Genomic DNA, 25198 nt, shown 5'->3' on the forward strand with positions numbered 1-25198 from the left:
ACCGTATGTGCATTTAAATATAGTATATTATTGTGTACCGAATTACAAACCGTTCTACTTACGAACGGGACTCGTTCGTAAGTCGAAGACTGCCTGAAACTGTAGTAAATTGCCCATGTTGTACTCCCAACATTGTCCAGTGGATGGCAACACCGACCCTCAAAAACAAGTTTTTACACAGGGTACGCAAACTTTTTTGAATCCTGCTTCCTGTTGAAAAACCTAAAAAACACACATTTGGATAATTCTTAACTATAGATATTGCTGTAAATTGCCACTTTACTGCCAGGTGACCAACACTCTTCATGCTGCGTGCTATATGAGTCACAGGAAGCCTGCCATTCAGAAGGAGCTCTGGGAGGTCTTCTTCTACAGGTTGCCCCCATCACAGTGTATGCGCACTGCTGGCTGAGTTCTGGCAAGGCATTTTGTCATCGCAAGACATGGAATGAAACTCTTAAGAGTACAATTGTAATGTACTGTAAACTGCATAAGCACAAAATAAATGTGTTCAACTGGCAAAAAGCTGCTAGAACAATTGCACATTGCAAACAGATGAAAAACATGTAATTGAGTCAACAACACAATACAGAAAAAAAATACACTTTAATGATTATGGTGATATATTTTAGCTCCATTACTTTATGCATCAAGTGAGATCCCATTTAGACAAGTCTACAGTGAGGGAAAAAAAGTATTTGATCCCCTGCTGATTTTGTACGTTTGCCCACTGACAAATAAATGATCAGTTTATAATTTTAATGGTAGGTTTATTTGAACAGTGAGAGACAGAATAACAACAAAATCCAGAAAAATGCATGTCAAAAATGTTATAAATTGATTTGCATTTTAATGAGGGAGATAGGTATATTAAAAAGCACAATAGACCTGCAAACATAAATCAGGAAAAATAATCCACGTCTCCTCATCTCCTGAATTGGAATTTTTCTAATTATTTATTCCACTTGTTTCTGCACGAGGGTCCTGCGAAGTTGTCGCAGTAGTGGGTGATGATTGCTTCGTGATATTAATAATTCGTAGAGGTAATTTTTTTTATCAATTTGGAACATGACGCTGGCACACTATGACCTACTGTTTTCACGCCACGGTGGCTAGGAGATGTTAACTACCACGCCTAGTACGTACGCATGAGGTCATGGGTTCGATCCCTACCCTGACACCTGCTGTATATTTGGAGTTTGCAAGTTCCCCCCGTGGTCATGTGAATTTTTCCCCGGGTTCTCTGGGTTTTCCCACCACATTTAGAAACGTGCGTTTAGAGTTAATTGGCTGCCATACATTTCCACATCAGCCACTTCGTTGAGCTATCATTTGGTAGCCCGGTTGGTTCTGAAATAAGAGCTATGTAGCTCAGTGGGCCTAACCTGGTCAAATAAAAACAGTTAATAGTTTAACTCTTGCGAATGACATCACAGGACCTTTAACGCCCGCTATGAAGCAGACGGGCACCAAGTTTAACGACATTCCGACATCACTAACTGCAAAACGCAGCGCTCAAAGATACTACAATGCTCACTAGTTGTTGGAACAGATTTACTTAAAACCATCAACTATTAAAAATATATATTTTACCAGGTAAGGCCCAATGAGCTATATAGTTCTTTTTCAGAATCGACCTGGCCACAAATGATAGCTCAACGAATTGGCGACTTATGTGGAAATTTATTGCAGCCAAATACTCTAAACGCATGTTTCTAAATGTGGGGGGAAACACTGTAGAAAAATCCACGCGACCACGGGGAGAACATAAAAACTCCAAATATACAGCAGGCGTCAGGGTCGGGATCAAACCCAGTCTCCTGTATACCATGCGAGGTAGTTAACATCTCACCACCGTGGTGCCCTTAACCTGCAAGAGCATTTTCCCAGTTACAAGCCTTTTCAGTCAAAAGGAAGAACTGACGCACACCAATTATGTCTGCAGCTACATCTCCATACACTTAATCACGTATCCATGTATGATACATATCAAACCAGGTTTCCCCTTACAACTGACATATCCCAGCAGATACACCCACCAGTTCTAAATAGACGCACTGGTATTTGCACGTACGTGTTATGTCATGCATTATATAATGAATATATGGATGCTCACAGCACGTGCCCCAACAGTGTGTTAAGGATATATGCGGGGGACCTTTGTCTTTGTACGCACCAAGTTACCTATGTAATTTCCTTGCAATATCGCGCAACAATGTCTCACCGAAATGTTATATTATGTACGTACCTAATAGGCTTATGACTCATCACAGACAGCATTGTTCCAGGATTGTATTTCCACATTTCATTTGTACATTGCTATTTCAATGCCGGCATTTCACTTAGTTTATTTCATAACACAATGCAATACTTCATTTAAATCGGGTAACCAACACTGGTTTATGGACACTTTATTTTTTACAGTCATATCTCTCATTAGAAATATATGTAACGGGGAGGGGGGAAATAAACCATTTGCTTAAAGTGGACATTTAAAAAACAACGTAATTATTTGCTCCGATATTACTGTCCCCCCCCCCCCCACACGCATTAAAGCACGGTCGCCCTCAAGCAAATAGCAGCGAACATTGACGGCGTTTTGCCGATCAAACAACGGATGGCACCAGCCGGGGGCATTTTACGGTCCAGCCACATTGCACGCAAGAACTCACCTTGCCCAAAACGAATCATGTTGCAGTGAATAGAAAAAAAAACCCTGAGCTACCCCTCATTATTCTGAACGATGCGAGTTTATTTCGCGAGGCTTCTTCTCACGATGTGCTGACTGAAAGCCAACGAGAGCCCAGATGACCAACGAGACACATACGGTGGGTGCAATTTAGTCTGAGGGTTCTTGAACGTGGCACGAGTTAACAAATTAAAGAGGTTACCGATTGGGAAAAAAGCAATTGTTTAGTGAAGGGGGGGGGAAACATAATTACGGCAAAATGTGCATGTAGAAGGAAATCCTGTCTCGTTGCCATTGCCTAGATCTCTCAACATCTCTTATCGACGACGACAGAAAATTGAATAATTCCCGGATTGAATGTAACGTGGCATTCCTCTCTTTTAGAACTGCAGCTAAACCGTGGCCTGGCAGTGATCTGTGATCTCCTGCGGTATCATCGGTCTTCTCCGTTCAATTATTATTTCCAAAACACTCAGTGTACGATGACCTACTGAATCGTAACTTCACTTCACTGGGTCTTGAACATTAACTTCATGGCATCACAACACTTTGGTTATCTAACCTATATAAACTGACTGGACCACCTACTTGAGGAGCAGAAAAAAATATACATCCGATCCCAAATGGTCCATAAGACAACAACAGCAACAACTTCCGGGCACGTTAGCTGCATGATGGAAGGACATTTCACTGCAGCACACAAACCCAGAAGTCCTCACTTCTCTGGCCGAATTCTGAGGTCAGGAATCCAGGTGGCATCTTACCTATAAACGTAATTTTTTTGTCTGTGTGTGTTCGAGCGTTTGCGAAGGATTTGGCTCGCAAACCGTGGAGTTTACGTGTAAAAAAAATAACCAGGTACCACCCAGTAAGCCCCGTGGTGAGCAAGCGCTATTCCTTTTTCCCTTCCCTCAACTTTAAATTACTTAAATTAGCGATTTAGTGCGATTTTCTTTATTCATTTGGCCACTCGGCTGACCGGGGGTTGCCCCTGGCAATGCACACGCGTCATCATTGGAGGGGGATTTCATAATGCAAATAAAATACACGCAACGCTGAGGTAAATTCTTCACAGTGTGCTGTCCCCCCCCCCACCCCGATGCGTGCAGTTACTACTATAGAATCCATAGATATTAATATTATTGCGCTTAGATAGTATTACTGTAGTGCGGGCGGGGGAATGGTGGGGGGGGGGGGGGTAGCGCCCAGCGTCCAGCCTGCCAAGGTGCCACCTCGGCCGGCTGGGCAATCTAGGCGAGACCAGGGGCTCTGCACGGGACTAGGCCTCACAACGGCAATGTTAAGTACTTTTTCCTGCTTCTTTCGCTAAACTCACGTTGATAGAACCTTTTCTTTAAATAATCACCTTGCAAATATCACACTAATCATGTTCGTGTGCAGACAACTAATATCACTATTTCTTGCTTCTTTCGCTAAACTCATACATAGAAACCTATTATTTGAATAATCACCTTGGAAATATTAAAATATTTGTTTGTGTGCCGACAACTAATATTTCTAAATTTACTTGGTAAGTATTAATATATTTATTATTGTGTCTAAGTCCTTGTGTGCGTGCTAGTCCATGTGCGTGTCTGCCACGATGTGTGTGTGCGATTCGATGTGTGTGTGCGTGAGTTGACATGTCTGTGTGTCAGCCGATGTGTGTGTTAGTCAATGTGTGTGTGTACACAACTAGTATTTAACAAATGCCTTACTAAATTTTTTAATAAAAATGTGTGTCTAAGTCTATGTGTGCGTGCGAGTTCATTTGTGTGTGTGTGTCAGTCGATGTGTGTGTGTGTGTGGTCTGTGTGTGTAAGCAATATTTTAAAATGTAGTTAGTACATTTTTAAATATTTACGTGTGCGTCTAAGTCCATGTGTGCGTGTGAGTCGATGTGCGTGTCTGCGTTGATGTGTGTGTGAGTCGATGTGTCTGTGAGAGTCTATGTATGTGTGTGTGAGTCGATGTCTGTGTGTGTAAGTGGATGTGTGTGCGTGGGTCCACGTGTGTGTGTAAGTCTATGTGCGTGTGTCTTAATCAATATGTGTGTGTGTAAGTCCATATGTGTGTAGGTCAATGTGTGCGTCAGTCTATGTATGTGAGCGAGTCGATGTGTGTGTGTCAGTCGCTGTATGTGTGTATGTCGATATGTGTGTGTAACTCCATGTGTGTGTATCTAAAGTCGATCTCTGTGTGCGAGTCCATATGTGTAAGTCGATGTGTTTGTGTGTGGGTCAATGTCTGTAAGTGTGTGTAAGTCGATGTGTGTGCCTGTCTTTATAGCCCGGACAACGCCGGGTACTTCCCGCTAGTTATTCATAAAGTACGCGCCAGGATTAAACTCCTCCCATTCGTGGGCAAAAACACTTGAGTGCTAATGGCTGACTTTTCCCAAGACCGTTCTCGAGCTTTGTTAAAATAAACGTCGTTGTAGTTGCTCTGCGGCTTTGAAACTCTCCCAAGGATTCTTCAAGAATTAGAATATGATTCGAGCACAGCCAAAGTCATACCGTTTTACAAAGATTTCAACCATGTGACAAATTATGTGAAAATCATATGATTGTATGGTCTAAAGAGACACGTGATCAGTGAATATGTTTAAAGCAAAAAGTGGTTTCACAATTACATTTTCACTTCCCTTCGTTGAACATTACGCGCCATACGTTACATGAAGTGTGTTCTTGCGCCCACCACACTGGAGCTTAACATTAGTGTCATGTGATTCAATACACGGTGTGTGTCGACAGCTTTAAAGCAATTGCCATTGCCATCCCAACCCAAATTGGCTGCTGGCTCATTTCACGTTCCAAAAATTCAACCTCGCAAATCGTGGCATGTTAACGTCAAAACCCCGTGACATCACGTAAGTTGCATCCAGTTGCTTACGTTCAGCGAGTGATACCTTGCGAGCTCGCCTTTAGTGTCCACTGAACTGAATATCGGTCACGGGAAACGGTGAATTAGTTATTATGGTAATTTAACACACATTGCCTTGCAGGAATACTAACATTCAGGGAAATGCTCTGCACAAGACTAAGGCTCGGGACCGATTGGAAAATGGCTGATGCTGCCGACAGGCATGACTACGAGACAAGGGTGCAGCTCGTGTTAATGTCGATGTCTTACAAAAAAACCCGGCAATGCCAACAGTGCGAGGAAGACCACCACCCGAATCGTCAGCGCACACTCATCTAAAGTGCGGCGATGTTTGCTGACGATGAGCGGTAAAGAAAAATGTAAAGCCCGACTTTCTAGACCGCTGCCAACTGGGCTGCAGGAAGAAATTAATTTTGCTTCTTGTTTTGACAGGCACCACGGCGTACCGTCCACACGTAGCAATTGCGCCGCGCGGGTGAAGTCGCTGCCAACGCATGCAGCATTGCAGCCACTATCACAGACACAAGTTCCTCTTACCCAAGACAATGCCGTTCCTCTTCGCGTCATTTTCCTTGAATCTGATCCCACCGTGTGGCAGTTCCCGCCCCTCTACTCCTTCACCAGTCACATTCCCACCCCAAGTACATAATTCTCCTCCAGTGTATAGTTCTCGACCACACTATGCAGAATTACCCATTGCCCTAAAATATACCCACAACCCGACTGCTCCTTTCCCCTGCAATGACCACCACATGCCCCCTTCCACTCCTGGCCTGACGCTCTTCTCTGTTGCACGATGCCTTGGGATGCAACAGTTTGTATTTTACATCAATCAACAGGTCCAGACAGATATAATCCCATTTGTTAAATGTTTGCAAATCAATTACCGAATGCGATTACCGTGACACCTTTTGACCAATTTTTATCTTGAGACCTTCGGTGAAAGGCGACTGTAGAAGCAGACCGTACAAAACGCTTCATGGGAGGTGGTGGAGTCGTCGGTGAAAGGGGGGGGGGGGAGCGGTCGAGATTTTGCTCACCTTCGGCGATGTCGTCATCGATGGCTCCCTTCACCTGGGCCACGCACCACTGCACGTCGTTCCCACAGACTCCTGTAGAGGCGCAGCCGGTGCAAGGGCGAGACAAGAGGCGAGTGGGAGAGCAGGAGGAGAGAGAAACGCACAGGAAGACAGCGAGAGAGAGAGCCAGAGTGAGAGAGCAGCAGAGAAAAAGTTCAAGTTAAAAATAAATGCACCAGCACCACAGGGCACCAGTGTGCATGCTGCAGCAAAGTAAAACACACATCGCTCTCATGTTTTTTCAGCAGCATTTAAACCTAATTTTGGGTTTACCATGTTTATTTTTGTTATATAGGACAGTATACGAAGATGCGTTTATTACAGGTAATTACTAACAACCATCAACCATATGTATGCCAACATGAATTCTCTATCAGGCCTGAGCATGTCACGAATGCATTGTAACAAGTAAACAATGACCCCACGTTGCGTGTGAGGAAGCGCGCTCTTGCTAAAAGAGTGATCCGTGATCGCAGCAGGAGGACGTGTGTGTGGCTCATGGAGTTGATGGCCGTGTCAGCGCCCGACCGAGCCGGCACCACCACGAGCACAATAGCCAAAATCCCGGGCAGCCAGAAGAGACAAAAACGCGGCTTCTAGCGTGGGGTTACTTAAATGGGTTTCAGTCCCAAAAACCGCAATGTCACATGTTGAGTTTTTCCATAAATTTAGCCTACGGCAGATCAAGAACTCAAGACCGACAAGTAACACCAGAGAATCTGGTATATAAGCACACCTTATCTAAGCACACATTCGTGACAAATACAGTCGATCATCGATTATCCGGCGCACGATTATCCGGCGGCTTCCAACATTATTCGAAGGTCCCTAGCCGATCCAGCGAAACCAGCAAAACAGCTCTAAAGGTTGTAACCAGTCCAGCAATCGTCAAACACGTGGTTGTGTCATGCAGAGTCATCGAGATTAGAGTGGTAAATACGGTACAGTAAATACAGTAACTTTTTACAGTAAGATATTTATTGGTGTCTATTTATATGTTTATTTATGCCAATGTCACGTAGCGAACACGTTTAAAACACAAAAATACATAAAAACAACACCTAAAACATGTGATGCAAAAATGTGCAAAAAATTATCTACAGTATTTAAATAATGTGATTTTCCAGCGTTTTAGAAAATCCGGGCCCCCTTCCCACTGGATAATCGATGATCTCCTGTGATCACATTCTCACGGGTGGTGGGTTAAAGCAAATGGCAACTTGTGATTCAAGCGCACTACTTCGGGTGTAAGCACACCTGGTCTTAGGCACGACGGGGTGCAAAATATAATCCAGCGTCAACTAGATTGGATAACCAATTTGTAAGAAGCACCATCCATTCCTGTTTAATGCAGAGGCCAAATAAAGAGACACCTATGAAATAATATCTCTGGCGTCATTCCCAGTGTCATTTGCGATGCGACATCATTCACTTGCCTCGATGCAAATCAATGGACGCCTCTTTACATCGTGCTTAAACTCCAGGAAATAACAACTGGGATATAACCGGTCTTAAAAAATAGCCTACACACAGTGGAACTGTACTTATCTGCGGTAAGGGGCCACCCGCCGATAACTGAATACACGGGATGGATAGAAGTGATCTGTCGGTCTATAAAACTTGGATGGCAGTTGCTCTGACCACATGCGTGACATTAGCCGAACATTGTACAGTGCAGTGCGTAAAGATCTGAACATGCTGTGCTAACCGGCACTGAACTGCAGTGGAGTATGATCAAATAACCCCCACGACCCTTACGGCATAGGTAGGCACTCATCCAGAAGTGCATTGGCATTCGTACGTGTGCTGTGCATGGCTGTGAAGTACTGGGCAGGGGTGTAGTGCATGACCCCCCATACAGTACGCCTATAATTATCTTCTACATGGCCCATGCCCTCTCAGCGCTGGCTCCAGATTCAACGATGTCTTCTCCAAATCGGATAACTGTGCAATAATCTATTTTGCGTGTTGAGACGTACCTCACTGAACACACGCATGTGCTCCATGCCCGAAGTGTAACCTGGCATAGAGCACACACAGCTGGTACCTGGAGCCTACAAGAATCCATGCCGTCTTTGGCCTGGCTCCACAATTCACCCAAGTATGTTCCGTACTAGATTTGTGTTGCAAAAACGGGTGCTTCGGTGACTGCAAAATAATTGTTTTGCGTGAATTAATGACTGCCCGTAAATGGTTAAATCTCACACATATGAGCCACAGTGCATGAACAGAGGTACACTGCATACACAATCATTACAAGTGCTGTGAATGCCAATTTGAAATTACGTTTTCAGACTGATCATAAACTACTACAAAATTACCAGAACCTGGAAATCCTTAGAAATGTTCAGATTTTGTTTTTACTAAAATGCAACAAGTGAAAAAAAATGTCAAATCTCTGCACACCTAATCCTGCGGATATGTCACGAGTTCCACATCCTTGCCTGTCTGCATGGCAGGTAGAGACATACTGTATATAAATCGGGGTTTGGAGAAACAATGCCAAAACTGCGTTTTCACAGTCTGGCTTCTGGCTCATTCCCCAAGCCTTCAGGGGCTGTATTCATCCCATTTTTAATGGATGCCCCCGCAGTCTATAAATGCAGACATTCTACATAACTGTGAAAAAACAGAATAGGTTTTTTTCCCTTTCTGGCAATAAAACAGGTGTTAAGATGTTCAAGCACCACAATAGATACCCTTTTGCAAGGAATCAAGTCTGCATTAACCACACAGCACTTGTGGTGAGCATGCAAAGAAACATGCTCTGATAACATATGCCTAGTCTTTGAAACTGACTGGCCTACACCAGAAAACATCTTAACACCTCCTGCTGTATTGCCAGAAAGAGTAAAACCTATTCTTATTTTTGATACTTCGATCCTGGCAAAATGGTTCCATGATATTCTACATAACCACTACACACAAGTGGCAGTAGGGTAAACAGGCCATGCTATACTGATGAGCCCTAATGAGGGTGAAAGAGGTATACAGGTGTCTACATCATTAGACCTCCTTTGCCAGTACCAAAATATAATAATAGGGTTTTTCCCCTTTTTTCTGGAAACAAAACTGAAACCTTTTTTTACAAGGATTCATGTCTGCATTAACAACAATACCTGCAGTCAAAATGCAAACAAAAAACCTATGATAATATATGCATTGTCCTTGACACTGATTGGTCCACACCAAGGGACGGCTTTCTTTTGAGCCTCGACCACATGACGCTTTGTGGCGTCATCTGGTCGAGCACCAATTGGGTCGAGGCTCAAAAGAAAGCCGTCCCTTGGTGTGGAGCAATCAGTTTCAAGGACAATGCATATATTATAGTAGGTTTTCTGTTTGCATTTTTGACTGCAGGTGGTTAATGCAGACATTAATCCTTGTAAAAAGGTTTCAGTTTTGTTGCCAGAAAAAAGGGGAAAAACCCTATTATTATAGGTATACAGGTGCCAATTTACTTTGTTTGTACATGTAAGTCATTCACACGATGCATTTCAACTTACTATCTTTCATATTAGCCGCGTTATTTGACAATCTCAAGATAATGTTGGAGTGAAACCTTCCTCCAAAATTTGCAGCTAAAGACAATGGTTTCATCAGTGTTGCTCCATTTACTAGACTGCTAAACAAATCTGCGTTCAAAAACATTGATATCGTATATATGCAGCAGCCCTGTGATTGGTTGGATAAGGTCACAAGGTCATGGCAAAAATTCAAAATGGTAGATTTATTTTCTATGCCAGGACAAAGATCTTTTCCTTCAGAAAACTGGATTAACCAGTCTATACAAAGTACAGTAAATAACACACATACACACCTCAGTTATTTTCGTCTATATTATCAATGAGACATTATTCCTCGAAAAGGTATCAAATTTGTTCATAGTCTAAACATTGTTGATTTCTTTGTCTGGTTCCCCTGCCTGGTTTTGGATGATAGAGTTGAGATCTCTATGGGACCCTTTTTGCCAGTATCAAAAATGATGAAAAAAATTATGAAAAAAAATCAATAGGTTTTACTCTTTCTCAATAGATCACTTTGCAAGGCATCCATTCTGCATTGACCACAAATACGTATGGCAAAACATGCAAACAAACACGCTCTGACAATGTACGCATTGTCTTTGAAACTGATTGGCCTACACCAGATGGCCTAGTCTCTCCAGCATCTGTTTCTTCATTGTTGAGATCTTTGTGCTGGCCAAGGTAGCAAAGTTTCAGGTAGTCCTGGCCTCCCCCCCATTAATGATTAAACACACAAAACACATTCACATACCCAGTATGTGAAAATCTTCTTTTGCAATTTGTTAAGCGGCAAAGTCGCACCGGAAAAAAATAACATGTTGCGCAACACTTTAAGACGGCGATAAAAGTGTGGAGTGAAAGCCGCGCCGTGTAAAACTTATTCTTTGGCATTAAAAGTGATTACATGGCAAATTCTTTGCGAGTACAATTAAATTGCACACACTTTGGCAACAAAGAGAGCCATTTCAAGAATGACCAGGTCTCTCTTGCCAATAAAACTACCCTGGTCTCTTGACTCGGAATCGCCGATACAAAAAAATTACTAATTACCACCATAAACCGCGAATGAAAACATTTACATGTTAAAACCATTTTACGATTAGTAGGTTACTTGAACATTTTATGCAGCGTTCTGGCTTGGGTGATTGAGTTGCAAGGTCTTGTTTAAAAAAAAATGCATTTAGAAGTTCCAAATATTCCTATGCAGCGATAGCCCCGGTTAACGTTGGGGATAGGTTCCTGAAAGGTGCGACAAGTCAAAATCGTAATACATTAATCTATTTTTGGCGACTCCGTCCCACCGCGCACACAAACGCCGCGACCCGCCTGTCGCGGATCATTCTGTTGTCGTGTCGTGTCCAATCGCAGCAGCGAGGACGAACGTGTAGAAGAGCTGAACAAGCGAATGCACTCCACGCTCGGGTATGGGCAGGATCATAACAAGTCTTAATCCAGAGCTGCTCAAACTGCCTACACGACTTAAGTCCTTTATTTGTCATAACGGAATGCATAACACAGTGAAACTGCTCTCTTATCTTCATTATTATTTGTGACCTACCAATGTCTGCAGCCAGGATCAATCGATGATAATCCTATTTCCTGCAGATATTTAACAGATGAGATGCGTTGCGTTACACCGTTAATTCCTCCTGTTTGATAATACTTCTCTTGTCCGTATGCATCTGTGCAGATAGTTTTTTTTTGCGGTTACGCCATAGTCCCAACATACCGCTCGTATCAATGCGGATAAGAGGAGCGGTGGCCCACTACTCTCGAGAGTAACATTGGTGTAAAAGCTTGTTACCATATGAACAGTGCATTGAAAACGCGTACTATTTTATGTACTGTTTACAAAGTGTGTTCACAAATCCACACTGAGAAACACGATGATTGACAGAGGGGTGTAAAAAAAAATTCGAAAGTGTATTTAAATAGAGATACTGCAGGTTAAGTAGTTTTCAGTTTTAAGGGCATAGTTTAACAAGACAACGCTTGCCACCATCCTTCAAACCCGTTGGTGATAAAGAGAAAAGTTTATGTTTACATTACAATATAAGGTTTATGCGAGAGCCGGGGGCTTATGGGACCCCCGGGGTCCCGACACAAGGTTCAAATATCGAAACGTCGTCAATCAAAGCAATAAACTTCACAAACCGCGACGATATCGCGCCATGAGAGCGAAACGAAGAAGACGGCGGGGACAATGAAGCTGTCTTTTGATGCGGACGTCTTCATCCTAGACGCGGCCAAAAAGTTACGTTCAATTCCCAAAAAATACTGTGCTTAACGCGAGTGTTCAGCAGCAGCGGAATACGTTAACACGAATTATACAGGGTACAATAACATACAGTACACTGGGGGAAAACATCACCAAAATACTGAACGAAGATAATATATTGCACTCTGCAGTACCGTACATTTCTTTGCGCGTGATGTAAAGTGGTTCGTGTACAGGGTAGGTGGAGGCGAAGGCCGAGGAGGCGACAGGATGACGAAAAATAATGGACGACGATGCCGTCGGTGACCTAAGTGTGGGTTGAGTCGACGCAAATCAGCTAGCGGTGTTAATGATAATGCTGTGAAATGTGTGCGCAATTCATGCACTTTGTGTTGTTGAAAATGCACAACACATTACGTTTGTGGATTTCCCGTTGCTTCAACTTTGCTATACAGTGGCACATTACTCAGCCATGAAAATCAATCTCTTGCTTTCGGCTTCAATCATTGGGATATATATGGATGAAATGCGTCTTACAAATGTCAATTATTATTATACTGCAGAGGCTGGGGGACCCGAGGCCCTGCTCCCATCCTCCTCTCTTGTCTGGATAGCCCGTCCAAAAAATATTAGCACAAATCTAGGCAAAGAGAGGCATCTGTCAGGCCTATGCATTTAAATAGAATTTTACAACAGTGAATAGAGTGAAAATGTAAAATACATGAAGCCCTCAATGTGTGCGTGCTATAAAGACGGCTTAATCCATATCTTTTTTTAGTCCATAACTGAATTTCGTCACAAACACAAAAACCCTCCATGTTGCACGGAGTATATCCTTCTCGTTGCCATGACAACTCACTGACATAATCTGGCCAATCAGAGCACTCTTCTACGTGCAACAAAATCCATTCTCAATGACACTGAACAAAGTTGTGCGTTGCAGACCAGCGTTGCGACTTCATTCCTCTTGATGTTGCAGCCCTCTTTCAACCGAGCAACGTGGAGAACAAGACCGCTGCTGTTAGTTGTCATTAACGGTCACTATAATTATAACACTGTGCAATTGATGTCACAATCTACCTTCGTGAGCCAAGCTGAGATCCAAACAACACACAATGAAGGCAGACCAAGGAGAGGTAAAGTCTCAAATTGTTTTTGCTTTACATGCGAATTTTGTTTTTATTTGGGACGTGCACATACACGGTATATACTGAGCAGAATTCGCTTCAAAATTATCAGAGGGTTTAACGTCCACTTTACAGCAGGCACTGTTCTTTTGTCAACTCCACAGAGACGATGGCCATCGAAACACAGGGCCTGACCATCTCCACACAGCAGCGAGCTCGCTGGCCACCATACCATCCCACGGGCACTATCCCGCTGATTCCATCACCTTGGTATGCACTGGCCATGTACAGTCCTTTTTGTAAAGCCACTGCTGGATGATCTCCCAGTGCCGTGCGGGTCGCGTCGGATTATCTGACTATACTTCACCATGCTGGTGCAGGCGGGGAGCAGACACGTTGGGGCGTGGTATAGTACAATGGATTTTGCTGCACTGCCCTGTACTGCCCACCACGTAGCCCCGCAGCAGCCTACAGCAACCTATTGGGCATGGTGGTCACGTATCCAAGGACTATCCGGGCTCAAGCCCGATAAGCTTCCAAGAGCTGATGAGATGGGGCGCACCCTGGATGATCTGGTCAAAGGCCATCTTTGTTTATAAAGTCACGACAATTTTTTAGAACGAGGTCTTAATTATTAAAGACACATGTGCACGCATCAAAGGCCTCCGCGTGGTCATTAACAGCGCAATCAATTAACGTGCAAAGTGTATAGGTTTCTCGAGTCACGCATGCTTATTCACAGTCAAGGCCAATGAACCACAGGCTCCGCACGATTTCCTCGAAAGAGTGGAGCTTGCGGTGACCTGCACTGGCCAGCGTTCAAACACGCAATAAAAGAGCAAGCCAGACACCTGAGGTGGCAGACGGCAGCTAAGGCCAGGCCAATGAATCATCGTAAGTGCTCCAAATTCTGTCGCAACAGTAGCACCGCAAACTCGGGATTCCAGCACTTTTGAATGTACAGCCGAGTTTCAAATTTGTTTAAATCCCATTAAACATTCTTTCATGAAATCCTGCGGTGTAGTCGTCTCCCAAAAAAAAGATAGCACTAACTTTTAAGTGATATGACGTGTATAAATATCTCCCGATTTGAAATGCATGCTGCTACAGGGCCCGTCTTGGCATGTAAAACATATGATGGGTGCCACGGTGGCGAGATGTTTACGACCTCGCCTGGCATATAAGAGGATGTGGGTTCGATCTCAACCCTTACAATGTCTATATGTGGAGTTTGCATGTCACTCTTCCCGTGGTCGCGTGGATTTTTCTCCGGGTCCTCCGGTTTTTCCCTCCACGTTTAGAAACATGCGTTTAGAGTATTTGGCTGCTACTATAAAAAGTCCACGTTGAGCTATCGTTTGTGATGGCCAGGTCGGTCGCTTCTGAAAAAGAGCTACGTAGCTCAGTGGGCTTTACCTGGTAAAAGAAAAATAGTTTATAGTTGTTTTGATCATTTATAATAAGCAGTTTCTTCTTTATTTTCATATAATTTGTCTTCCAAAAGATACGGTGCAATCTAGTTTGTTCATAATCATCTTCCATAATACTTGTTTTAACAATTGTAGTTGCTCAGAATAATCTTCCAGATGACATATCTCCCCATTTTAAAAGCAGCACACTCACGACACTGTGTAACACAATTATTGTTCCTGGGTAGTAGGTGTTATTTTTTTATTGCTTACGCCTAAAAAGTATAGAAAATGGCTATTGTTATTCCCCACAAACTTTGCTTTTGTGACCACGACTTTGTGCGAACGAAATACACAAATGCACACTTTTCTCATTGAAAATAGGTCAACTTCAAAATATCACTGTCCTGGTCACAAAAGCAAAGTTTGTGGGGAATAATAGGCATTTGTTGTACTTTGGAGGCATAAGCAATTAGGAAATAACACTAATTACCCAGGAACAAAAAAAACATATTTTCTTGTTACAGTGTAATCATCTTCGGAAAGACGGCTCTCCGCGGTATCGTATTCTCCAGATCATAAAACAACTTTTATTCAACATGACATAAAAGTTTTGAGTGTGTCTTACTTTGCGGTGTATCGTATCATCTGGAGATTACGGTTAGCGTCCCATCCAAAAACAGAAGTGGTCATCACAGACTTTTTATTTAACTAGTGGCTACGTAGAATTCTCCATAGTTTCAAAGTAACACTCCAGTCTGAATTGTGAATCTGGCTATACAAATCCCAGCGTCAATATTTTACCACCGACATGGAGTGCTCACAAGCAACCATCACTGTCGCTCATTTTGACTGCAATATTAAAAGCGACTTGGCACCCAGTATCGTTTTATGTACGCGTATATAAAAAGCAATCTCCGAAAGCATTGGAACAAAAAAAATCAGGCATCCATGTGTTTTTATTTACGTGAACAATAAATAAAATTCTACATAATCATTTCCAGCCTTCTGTAAATCCACTGCCGGATGAAGGCCTTCCCAAACCATATGGGTCATGGGGATTGTTCTACCCATACTTCACCTCGCGGGTCGGTGCAGCGTGTCTAAAGGGTGGGCCAGGACCGGCTCAAGTATCACGCCACAGACGTTAGCCATGGCCAGGAGTCAAACTCAGGGCGATGAGTTGTGAGCATGGTGTGCCGACTGCTGCCCCACCACTCAACCCAACATAGATTAACCATTCCATACTGAAATCATGATTTAATTATGCAGGAAAGTTATTCGAAAAACTAACATTTTTTTTGTCGTTCCAATTCACGCCATTTGTTCACGAAAACATTTGTGTCTACGCTTGGTTTCACATCTACACGACGGAAATAAGGTGGAGACCCTCGCCAGATGTTTTTGCGGTAACAATTTTAGCAATAACAATTTGTATTTTCAGAAAGGTACAACTCATTTTATTTTAATCATAAGCTGACATGTGACGTCGCATATACCAGCGATTTCACAGAAAATGCCTTACCTGTACAAAAAATGTAACATTTTTTCCTCAAGTTATTAGTCCACATGGAGACTTTGTGCAATGCTCTTTCATTTCAAATACCTGACCTCAATGTCAGAATTCAAGTGTGGCATCAAATAACCAAATCAATACCTTTTTACGACTTCACGGTAATGCTTTAAATTTATTCAATCTATCGCTAAAAGTGTTTTAGGGTTAAATGACGCTGGACACAATGTGTACTGAAACATGCTAACTATACTGGTCGTCCTTACTGGGGGTGATTATTTTCTGCCCGATTGCATTCCAGGTGCTACAGATGAAAATGCCCCAATGCAGCTACAAAGAGTAATTCTAAAATCAAATAATAAAAATAAGTACTTTGTGGCAGCATAACCAAGACATTACATTTCTCTACTGTACTAAATAGTCACCAAAGATATTAAGAACAATTGAACAGAGCACTGCACATAGGTATATGTCATATATATCGTGGATGCACTGCAAGTTTACATGCGTGCTGTTTGTGTGACTGCACCAACTTTGCGCAATTCCCCTCTGCGCGCATACCCGATCTGCCTTACACACGGCAGACGAAATTCAATTTGACTCTTAACCAGCAATGTGACTGCCCACAACTATTACCTAAAAAAAAATTATTTTATAAAAATGACAAATTCATTTGCACATCACCACTGCCCTCCCCAGGTGCACAAAAAAAGGCCCGTACCTCTCACAGCCTGTCCCATTGTGTCACATGAGCCGGCTGAGATCCGCGACACAAAGCACAGACTGCGGATCCGCCCGCGCGCGCGCATGTGCCCCGTGGGAAGGAGGCACGACGCCAGGAGTTTACAGGAACATGGAAAAACCTGATTACTTTTTACGACGACGAAAAAAGGCAGCGGAAACTGACTTTCCGCCAATGCCATTTGTTGGGCCTGACTTTTACGTTGAATGTCCTGCGCGACGTGTAAAAAAAAAAAATAATGTTGGGAGCCAGGCAGGATGGGCCGCTTCAGGACGTTTCTTTCCCCCCCCCCCCCCCACTACTATTCGGAGGAGTCAATCGCTTGCAGTCAGAATGTGTGCACGCGCTGATTTTCTGCCGATTTTCTGCCCATCGCAGGAGTTGCGAGAATGTCAAAGGCGCGAAAATGCTAAACACGGGCAGCGATCAGTTGCGCGCAACTTGTTGCGCGCAAATGAATCGCTTAAACCATAGACGTTGCGCATATAAGCCGGCAATTAAAGTTGCGCAACATCATCAAGAACGATTTTTTCTGCATGAACTGATCAGTCACGTGCTGAGCCACCTTTACTGTGAACACGTCGGTGCAGGAATAAACAAAAGCGAAGTTTAAAACTTCGCAAAAATAAATGGGTCGCTCCCCTGCCCCCACCCCCCCCAGATTTCAAAGAGTGTTCCCCATTCTAGAAAACAGCTGTGCTCGAGAAATGTCATGGCCCGTGAGTTGTGTTTTTTTGTCTAAGAGGGGAACCTGAATAGATTAGCCCATGACCCAACTTCAGGCATGCCTATAAAACATTTCTGTACACAGTTTTGGTTGTGCCTTTCTTTAATAATTTTATCACTTAACATCGTATGTTGGACCCCAAAAGTAAATGAAAGACACCAGAGTATAGTGTACAGCATTTTTTATGCAATTTTTTTACGCTTCGCAAAATATTTGTTTTTTTATGGCACCCATCATTAAAATAGGGTTTGTGTGAATTGAGTCCATACCACTTTCTGACGAATACAAACAGGCAGTTATATTTTAAAAAAGAGCCGACCATCATCAAGACGTAACGAGGACTTCGACGTAAATTGATTATATTATTTAAGGGATGGAGCTTTCAAACTAAATTCTTAACTGATTTTTTTACATCAAATTATGGAATTCTACAGACTTCAAAATCAGAGATTGCGATGTAGATCTTGGGAATGCCGTTTCAGAAAAATAGAAATTTTGTAAATGCTAAAGTATTATCCCCCCAATACTCTCCTTCCAAAGTTTCATATTTAACTGGAAAATAGCTTAAATTAGCCAACAGTTATCAGGCAAACATAGCACTATGGTAGACGTAAGTGAAGTGGTGTGCCTTGTATAGATTTGATGTTATTTCTGCCATTTCTAAAAACCACTCATAGAATTGTTTGTTGTCGTTACCGAATATAAACACTCGCAGGAGGTAGAAGACGGTGGAAGTAGACACTGCCGTCTTCACAAAAGGAACAAAACAATGAATCTGGGGAGAACCCAGAGGGTCTCTTGTGGAAGATGGTGGTGATCTTCCAATACAGCAGTGGTAGTTACAATGACCCTGACCAGTCACTTTCTCAGACTCAACAATCTGATAAGCCACTGCTATTAATTGTTGTTATTATTCGTTATTTAACCATGACACAATTCCGGTGTATTATTTATTCATGCGCTTTAACCAGGTGTGACCAGTCAGAGAGTCATCATTTATTCATGTAATTAAATTAACTGACAGCCATTGAGATGTGTTATATCAGGTCCTTTATTTAACCGTAAGAGAGAGAACTGAGATTTACCGCAGTATTTATTATCGGTCTATATAAGGAACCATTGCAATTTATCTATTCTGCCATTGCTCCTATATTTAACCCACAGGAGTGACGATACACTGATGCCCTGCTTTAAAGTGTGTAGCCCGGTAGTGTTTAATTATTGCTTTAACACCCCAAGGAGATCTATTTATTTCCTGACTGATGTTCTCTTGCTTTAACCGCCTGAGAACACTGAGGCAGCCTACCGCAGACACACCTGGAACGCAGTGCTTTAGAAGTGGGATTCGTGCATCTTGGCCACTAAGCACAAAAACGAAGTGCTGGAAATGACAGCGAAGGCAATTATATAATGGACGTCGGGAATATATCCAAGGGAAATGAGGCGGAATGAATGAGTCAGGGGTAATACACCGATGTTGTTAAGTAGACAAGGGAGGCGAGACGTAGATGACTTGAGCATGTGTTTAGAAGAAACTAAGAAGAAGATGTGATTAGAAGGGCATTGGAGATGCAACCAGTGAAGGGCAGGAGTCGAGGGAGACCGAGGGTAAGATGAAGGATCTGGTGGAATGGGATATGAGAACAGTGGATGTGACTACAGAACAGACCATCTAGAAGTACAGTGAGGGAAAAAAGTAGTTGATCCCAGGCTGATTTTGTACGTTTGCCCACTGACGAAGAAATTATCAGTCTATAATTTTAATTGTAGGTTTATTTGAAAAGTGAGAGACAGAATAACAACAAAATCCAGAAAAACGCATGTCAAAAATGTTATAAATTGATTTGTATTTTAATGAGGGAAATAAGTGTTTGACCCCTCTGCAAAACATGACTTAGTACTTGGTAGCAAAACCCTTGTTGGCAATCACAGAAGTCAGACGTTTCTTGTAGTTGGCCACCAGGTTTGCACACATCTCAGGAGGGATTTTGTCCCACTCCTCTTTGCAGATCTTCTCCAAGTCATTAAGGTTTCGAGGCTGACGTTTGGCAACTCGAACCTTCAGCTCCCTCCACACATTTTCTATGGGATTAAGGTCTGGAGACTGGCTAGGCCACTCCTGGAGCTTAATGTGCTTCTTCTTAAGCCACTCCTTTGTTGCCTTGGCCCTGTGTTTTGGGTCATTGTTATGCTGGAATACCCATCCACGACCCATTTTCAATGCCCTGGCTGAGGGAAGGAGGTTCTCACCCAAGATTTGACGGTACATAGCCCCGTCCATCGTCCCTTTGATGTGGTGAAGTTGTGCTGTCCCATTAGCAGAAAAACACCCCCAAAGCATGTTTCCACCTTCATGTTTGATGGTGGGGATGGTGTTCTTGGGGTCATAGGCAGCATTCCTCCTCCTTCAAACACGGCGAGATGAGTTGATACCAAAGAGCTTAATTTTGATCTCATCTGACCACAACACTTTCACCCAGTTGTCCTCTGAATCATTCAGATGTTCATTGGCAAACTTCAGACGGGCATGTATATGTGCTTTCTTGAGCAGGGGGACCTTGCGGGCGCTGCAGGATTTCAGTCCTTCACGGCGTAGTGTGTTACCAATTGTTTTCTTGGTGACTTTGGTCCCAGCTGCCTGAGATTATTGACAAGATCCTCCCGTGTAGTTATGGGCTGATTCCTCACCATTCTCATGATCATTGCAACGATACGAGTTGAGATCTTGCATGGAGCCCCAGGCTGAGGGAGATTAACAGTTCTTTTGTGTTTCTTCCATATGCGAATAATCGCACCAACTGTTGTCACTTTCTCACCAAGCTCCTTGGCAATGGTCTTGTAAGCCCATTCCAGCCTTGCGTAGGTCTACAATCTTGTCCCTAACATCCTTGGAGAGCTCTTTGGTCTTGGCCATGGTGGAGAGTTTGGAATCAGATTGATTGATTGCTTCTGTGGACAGGTGTCTTTTATACAGGTAACAAGCTGAGATTAGGAGCACTCCCTTTAAGTGTGCTCCTAATCTCAGCTCGTTACCTGTATAAAAGACACCTGGGAGCTAGAAATCTTTCTGATTGAGAGGGGGTCAAATACTTATTTCCTTCATTAAAATGCAAATCAATTTATAACATTTTTGACATGCGATTTTCTGGATTTTTTTGTTGTTATTCTGTCTCTCACTGTTCAAATAATCCTACCATTAAAATTATAGACTGATCATTTCTTTGTCAGTGGGCAAACGTACAAAATCAGCAGGGGATCAAATACTTTTTTCCCTCACTGTACATGGAAAATTACAATGCGAGTGGCTGACCCCATTCAATACAACATTTTTGGCTTAGAAAAAGAGTTGGTACACTGTGTAGAACATCATCACATGCCTAGGACACATCTGTGCGATGTCTGTAAATCTGTGCAAAAAATAGGTTGCCGACCTATATTTGTAGATTTTCAGTTATCCCTGTATACACAAGGTTTTCACATGAGACCCAAGATGTAAAATACTTAATAAATTTGCATACATTCCAATCAGGGCCGTACCGAAAGAGTGTCGAGTCTCATTTGAGGCATTCATGGTTAAATTAAACACGACTACTGCTAGTATTACTCCCAAGTGTGGCTGCATTTTACTGTGCACTGAATGTGGAAGATCTGCGGCTCTTTCCTCAGAACTGAAAGAAAAAGGGATGAGCCAACGTGTGCTGTATCTTATTGCCAGAAGTTGTCAGGATGTGCACAAACATTGAATCCGAACACACAGAATTTCGTGAACAATATTATCCATGAGGATTTTTTGTTAGGTTAGATTGCGTAAATATAAGTGACGTTAAACCTGCCACCACCCGACAGACAATTAGTAAGGTTTGTCACGTAACCAAAACGTGACAAATAGTTACTAGTTCAGTACACCGGTGTGTTGGAGAGTAAAGCCACAATATTTACAATTTAAGTATGACGTTTCACCGGTAATTACAACCAGATTCATCAGGCAGCAGGAAGAATTGTGGAGAAGTCCTCCTGTTTCGGTCTTAAATATGGGGGTAAAACTTTATTTATACTGGAGGAATCCAATGATCTATAAAGCTCTTTTTTCACAGACGTGCAGTATTTTCACAGGTGTCCAGTATTGTCCATTTAAAAAGTGACAATGGATTGGAAACTTCACTTTACAGCATCTTCCTTTAGCTTATTAGTTTTAACCTTCCTGCAAAATGTCCCAGCCTACAGCCAGAAGGAAAAGAAAATGTTCAAGATGACGTTTTTTGAGCGAAAGTGGACAATACTTCTGCAAACTTTACATCAGATGCAAGAGAAGAAACCCTCCCCCCTACCCCACACCCTCCTAGGGTAGATGTAAGTGTTGTGACTGACAACATCTACAGACGAGGCAGAGGCTTCTCCAGCGCGTGCTGAAGAACGAGGATCTGAGCTTGTAATTGTGTGTAGCCACAGCCAAACAGGACTTGAGTCTGGTTTTTTCATCTTCTTTCGTACGGCTGATGTAGCAATGACTACAAATTCAGGTGGTCAAGCCAGATAGCCGTGTCAGGAGTAGGGGAGTGCATCGCTGCGATGTCTCCTTCGTATTTGTCAATCGGTGCATTGCATCGTTATACGTTGTACGGTCAGTTCTGGATGACCACAGTCGCACGCTACTGGAGAGTTTTTTTTTATATTTTCCATTTGTGCATAAGGTATCTGGTGATTCTGTAACTAAAAAGCACTGACGCTGAGGGATTTCACAATGGTCAATGGTATTAAGGGGATGAGCAGCATTGTTCTAGAAGTTTTCAGAGCAAAGGCCGTCAGCACCAATTCAAGTGAAACATTCCAGAATTCCCGCAGCTACAAAAAAAACGTTACTCCCGTCACATTCATCACTGGTGTGCATTGGAAGCTGCTAATCTGTAGGAACATACAAATAAGCACTGCTCTCTACAATGTGTCCAGGAGCCACAGAAAAAGCTCAGGGCAATCTGGTCAATACTATGCTCACTCACAAGCGAACAAGGCGACGTGAACAAGTCAAGGGTAATATATAACATACAGAATTCAGAGGGTTGAGCAATTCCAATTTTTGCTTGATTTTAAATACGGTCACCTCGAAAACGAGATGTTAACTACCTCACCTGGTATACAGGAGGTAGTGGGTTCAATCCCGACCATGACGCATGCATATTTGGAGTTTGCATGTTTCTCTCTCTCTCCGTGGTCCCGTGGATTTTTCTCCGGGTCCTTCGATTGTTCCCTCCAGATTTAGAATCAACGGGTGTTTCGAGTATTTGGCTGCGATACATCTCCACGTGATAAGCCACTGCATTGAGCTATTATTTGTGGCCAGGTCGCTTCTGGAAAATAGCTACAAAGCTCAGTGGGCCTTACCTGGTAAAATAAAAAAATGTTTAAAATACATTACCATCAGTAAAGTTGGAAAACAAATGTCCATTACCATTGCAGGACACACAATTACACATCAACAAGATGTATTATATGACTACGTTATGGGCTCAAAGCCTGATTTTACCTCAGCAGTACTCATGAGCCAAAACGACAATCATTTGTGATCTGAAAACACTGCTTTGTGTTCATTTACTAACAACAGCCAATTATGCACCTCATTAAAAAAAGTGTGCTGTACGGTAGTGTGAAACCCACTACTCCCAGTCTCAGTGATGCTGCGGATATTAAATCTGTGCTTGACGTTGTTCATGACCGCAGTTGTACAGGATGTGTGCAAGACTGTACTTAGAAATGTGAAATGTAATGCAGCCTTTAGTGCATGGCATTGGACCAGGGAGCATATAGCACCAATCAATGTTTAGGTGGCCTCTCTTTAAAAAAAACAATGGAGCAAAAAAGCAAGGCATTTCAAACACTAAAGAGTTTCAAATTTCATGTCACTGTGCTTAGGAACTTACTGGATACATCAAGTTTCAATCAATTGTAAACGTAAAGGCTTCATACCATAAAAATCCAGCAACATGAAACCCTGAAATAAAAATGGACAAAACCTTCTTTCTTTGCCCAGAAGAGTCAGTGTTCAAATATCAGCTGTCTCGACCATATGCTATTCCAGCTAACACTGCAGTCTTTTTTTTTATCAGCGTGGTATATATATATTTTTTTGTGGAATAAATAATCTCCTGTTGGCAGGGATGCCCTGCTCTTCCTTGTTATCAACTTCGGAACACGTTTCGTTAATGACGCTCTTTTTTTAAAAAGCAACACTTTCGCAATACATCAAAAACATTTTTTTAAACCGTGCTTAAGAAGCACACATGCCTCAAACATTGGGTGGCTTTTCGCCGATCGGTGCCTCAACCCACAGTGCTGACACGCGGCCACAGCAGCTCCATACATCACAGGGAGGTGGGTGGGGGCAAAACCTCATTGTTTGGGCACAGTCCGCTCACATGCTCCAGTAGAGTTCCAGAGTCCAATAGCACGAGGAAGCGAGGGGCTAACCTGAACCCTGACTTGCAGGCAAAACGGAACATCGTTAACGGTGGATATCAATTATGGGAGAGAGATCGAAAAGGAAGCTGCTCGTTTAAGACAATTCCCTTTACCACCAGATAAAGCCTATACAGTCTGAAGATACTTTCCCAGGAGGATCCTACATGGCACGTGTGTGGGCCAGTGAGTACACGGAAGAAGAAGAAAAAAGCTACGCACGCTGGCCAGTAACAATGAAGGTCTGCACCAAATATTGAACAATGCATTGCTGTACTACCATCTCCTGAAGGCCGACTATTGTACGTGATGTTGGGTGTAAACGTTGTGCAGACGCGACCTACAACTATCGAATGTGGCCCCATTCTGACGTGTTAGTAATAAAGCGATGAAACAGAATGAGGCGGTTTTAAGTCAGCCCACGGTGCGGTAGTCGTCCACGGATTCTCAACTCCAGTCTTCGCAACCCCAGAGGACAGCTTTCACGTGTGCATAAACCACGAGGCGCAATTGACTTTGTGCGGTTAATAAATTTCACGTGAATATAAAAGATGAGGAATGACGAAAAGGTGGGTGGGTGCTGGCGATCGGCAACGATTGTGAGTTAAGAAACGACGCTGTGGTCATTGATACTTGCAGTAAGGGGTGGGGGAGGAGCAAGTGCCAGTATTGTACACATCGGGATGGGTGTGGGGAATGAGAGTCACAAGTGTAGGCACACTAAAAGGCTACACACAGTAAGATCTGGGCGTGGTAAAGTACTGTACCGCTGAAGGCATGCAGCTTGCAGCAGTGGGTGGTGATGCTGACAGTGATGGGCCTCGAGCGAGCGGT

The 25198-nt window shown here is 43.0% G+C and overlaps 1 protein-coding gene across 1 annotated transcript in view; it reads right to left on the reverse strand.

Moving 5' to 3' along the window:
* The window catches only part of LOC116941205 (serine/threonine-protein phosphatase 2A 55 kDa regulatory subunit B beta isoform), a 226895-nt gene that overhangs the window by 198271 nt on the left and 3426 nt on the right, over positions 1 to 25198 (reverse strand). The window contains exon 2 of the mRNA XM_032951988.2: positions 6613 to 6684. Coding sequence (XP_032807879.1) covers positions 6613 to 6684 — 72 coding nt within the window. The remainder of the gene's footprint in view (positions 1 to 6612; positions 6685 to 25198) is intronic.

The sequence above is a fragment of the Petromyzon marinus genome, chromosome 11 (assembly GCF_048934315.1).
Source record: "Petromyzon marinus isolate PM22_M1 ecotype Great Lakes invasive population chromosome 11, UKy_Petmar_22M1.pri1.0, whole genome shotgun sequence".
Taxonomy (NCBI): Eukaryota; Metazoa; Chordata; class Hyperoartia; order Petromyzontiformes; family Petromyzontidae; genus Petromyzon; species Petromyzon marinus.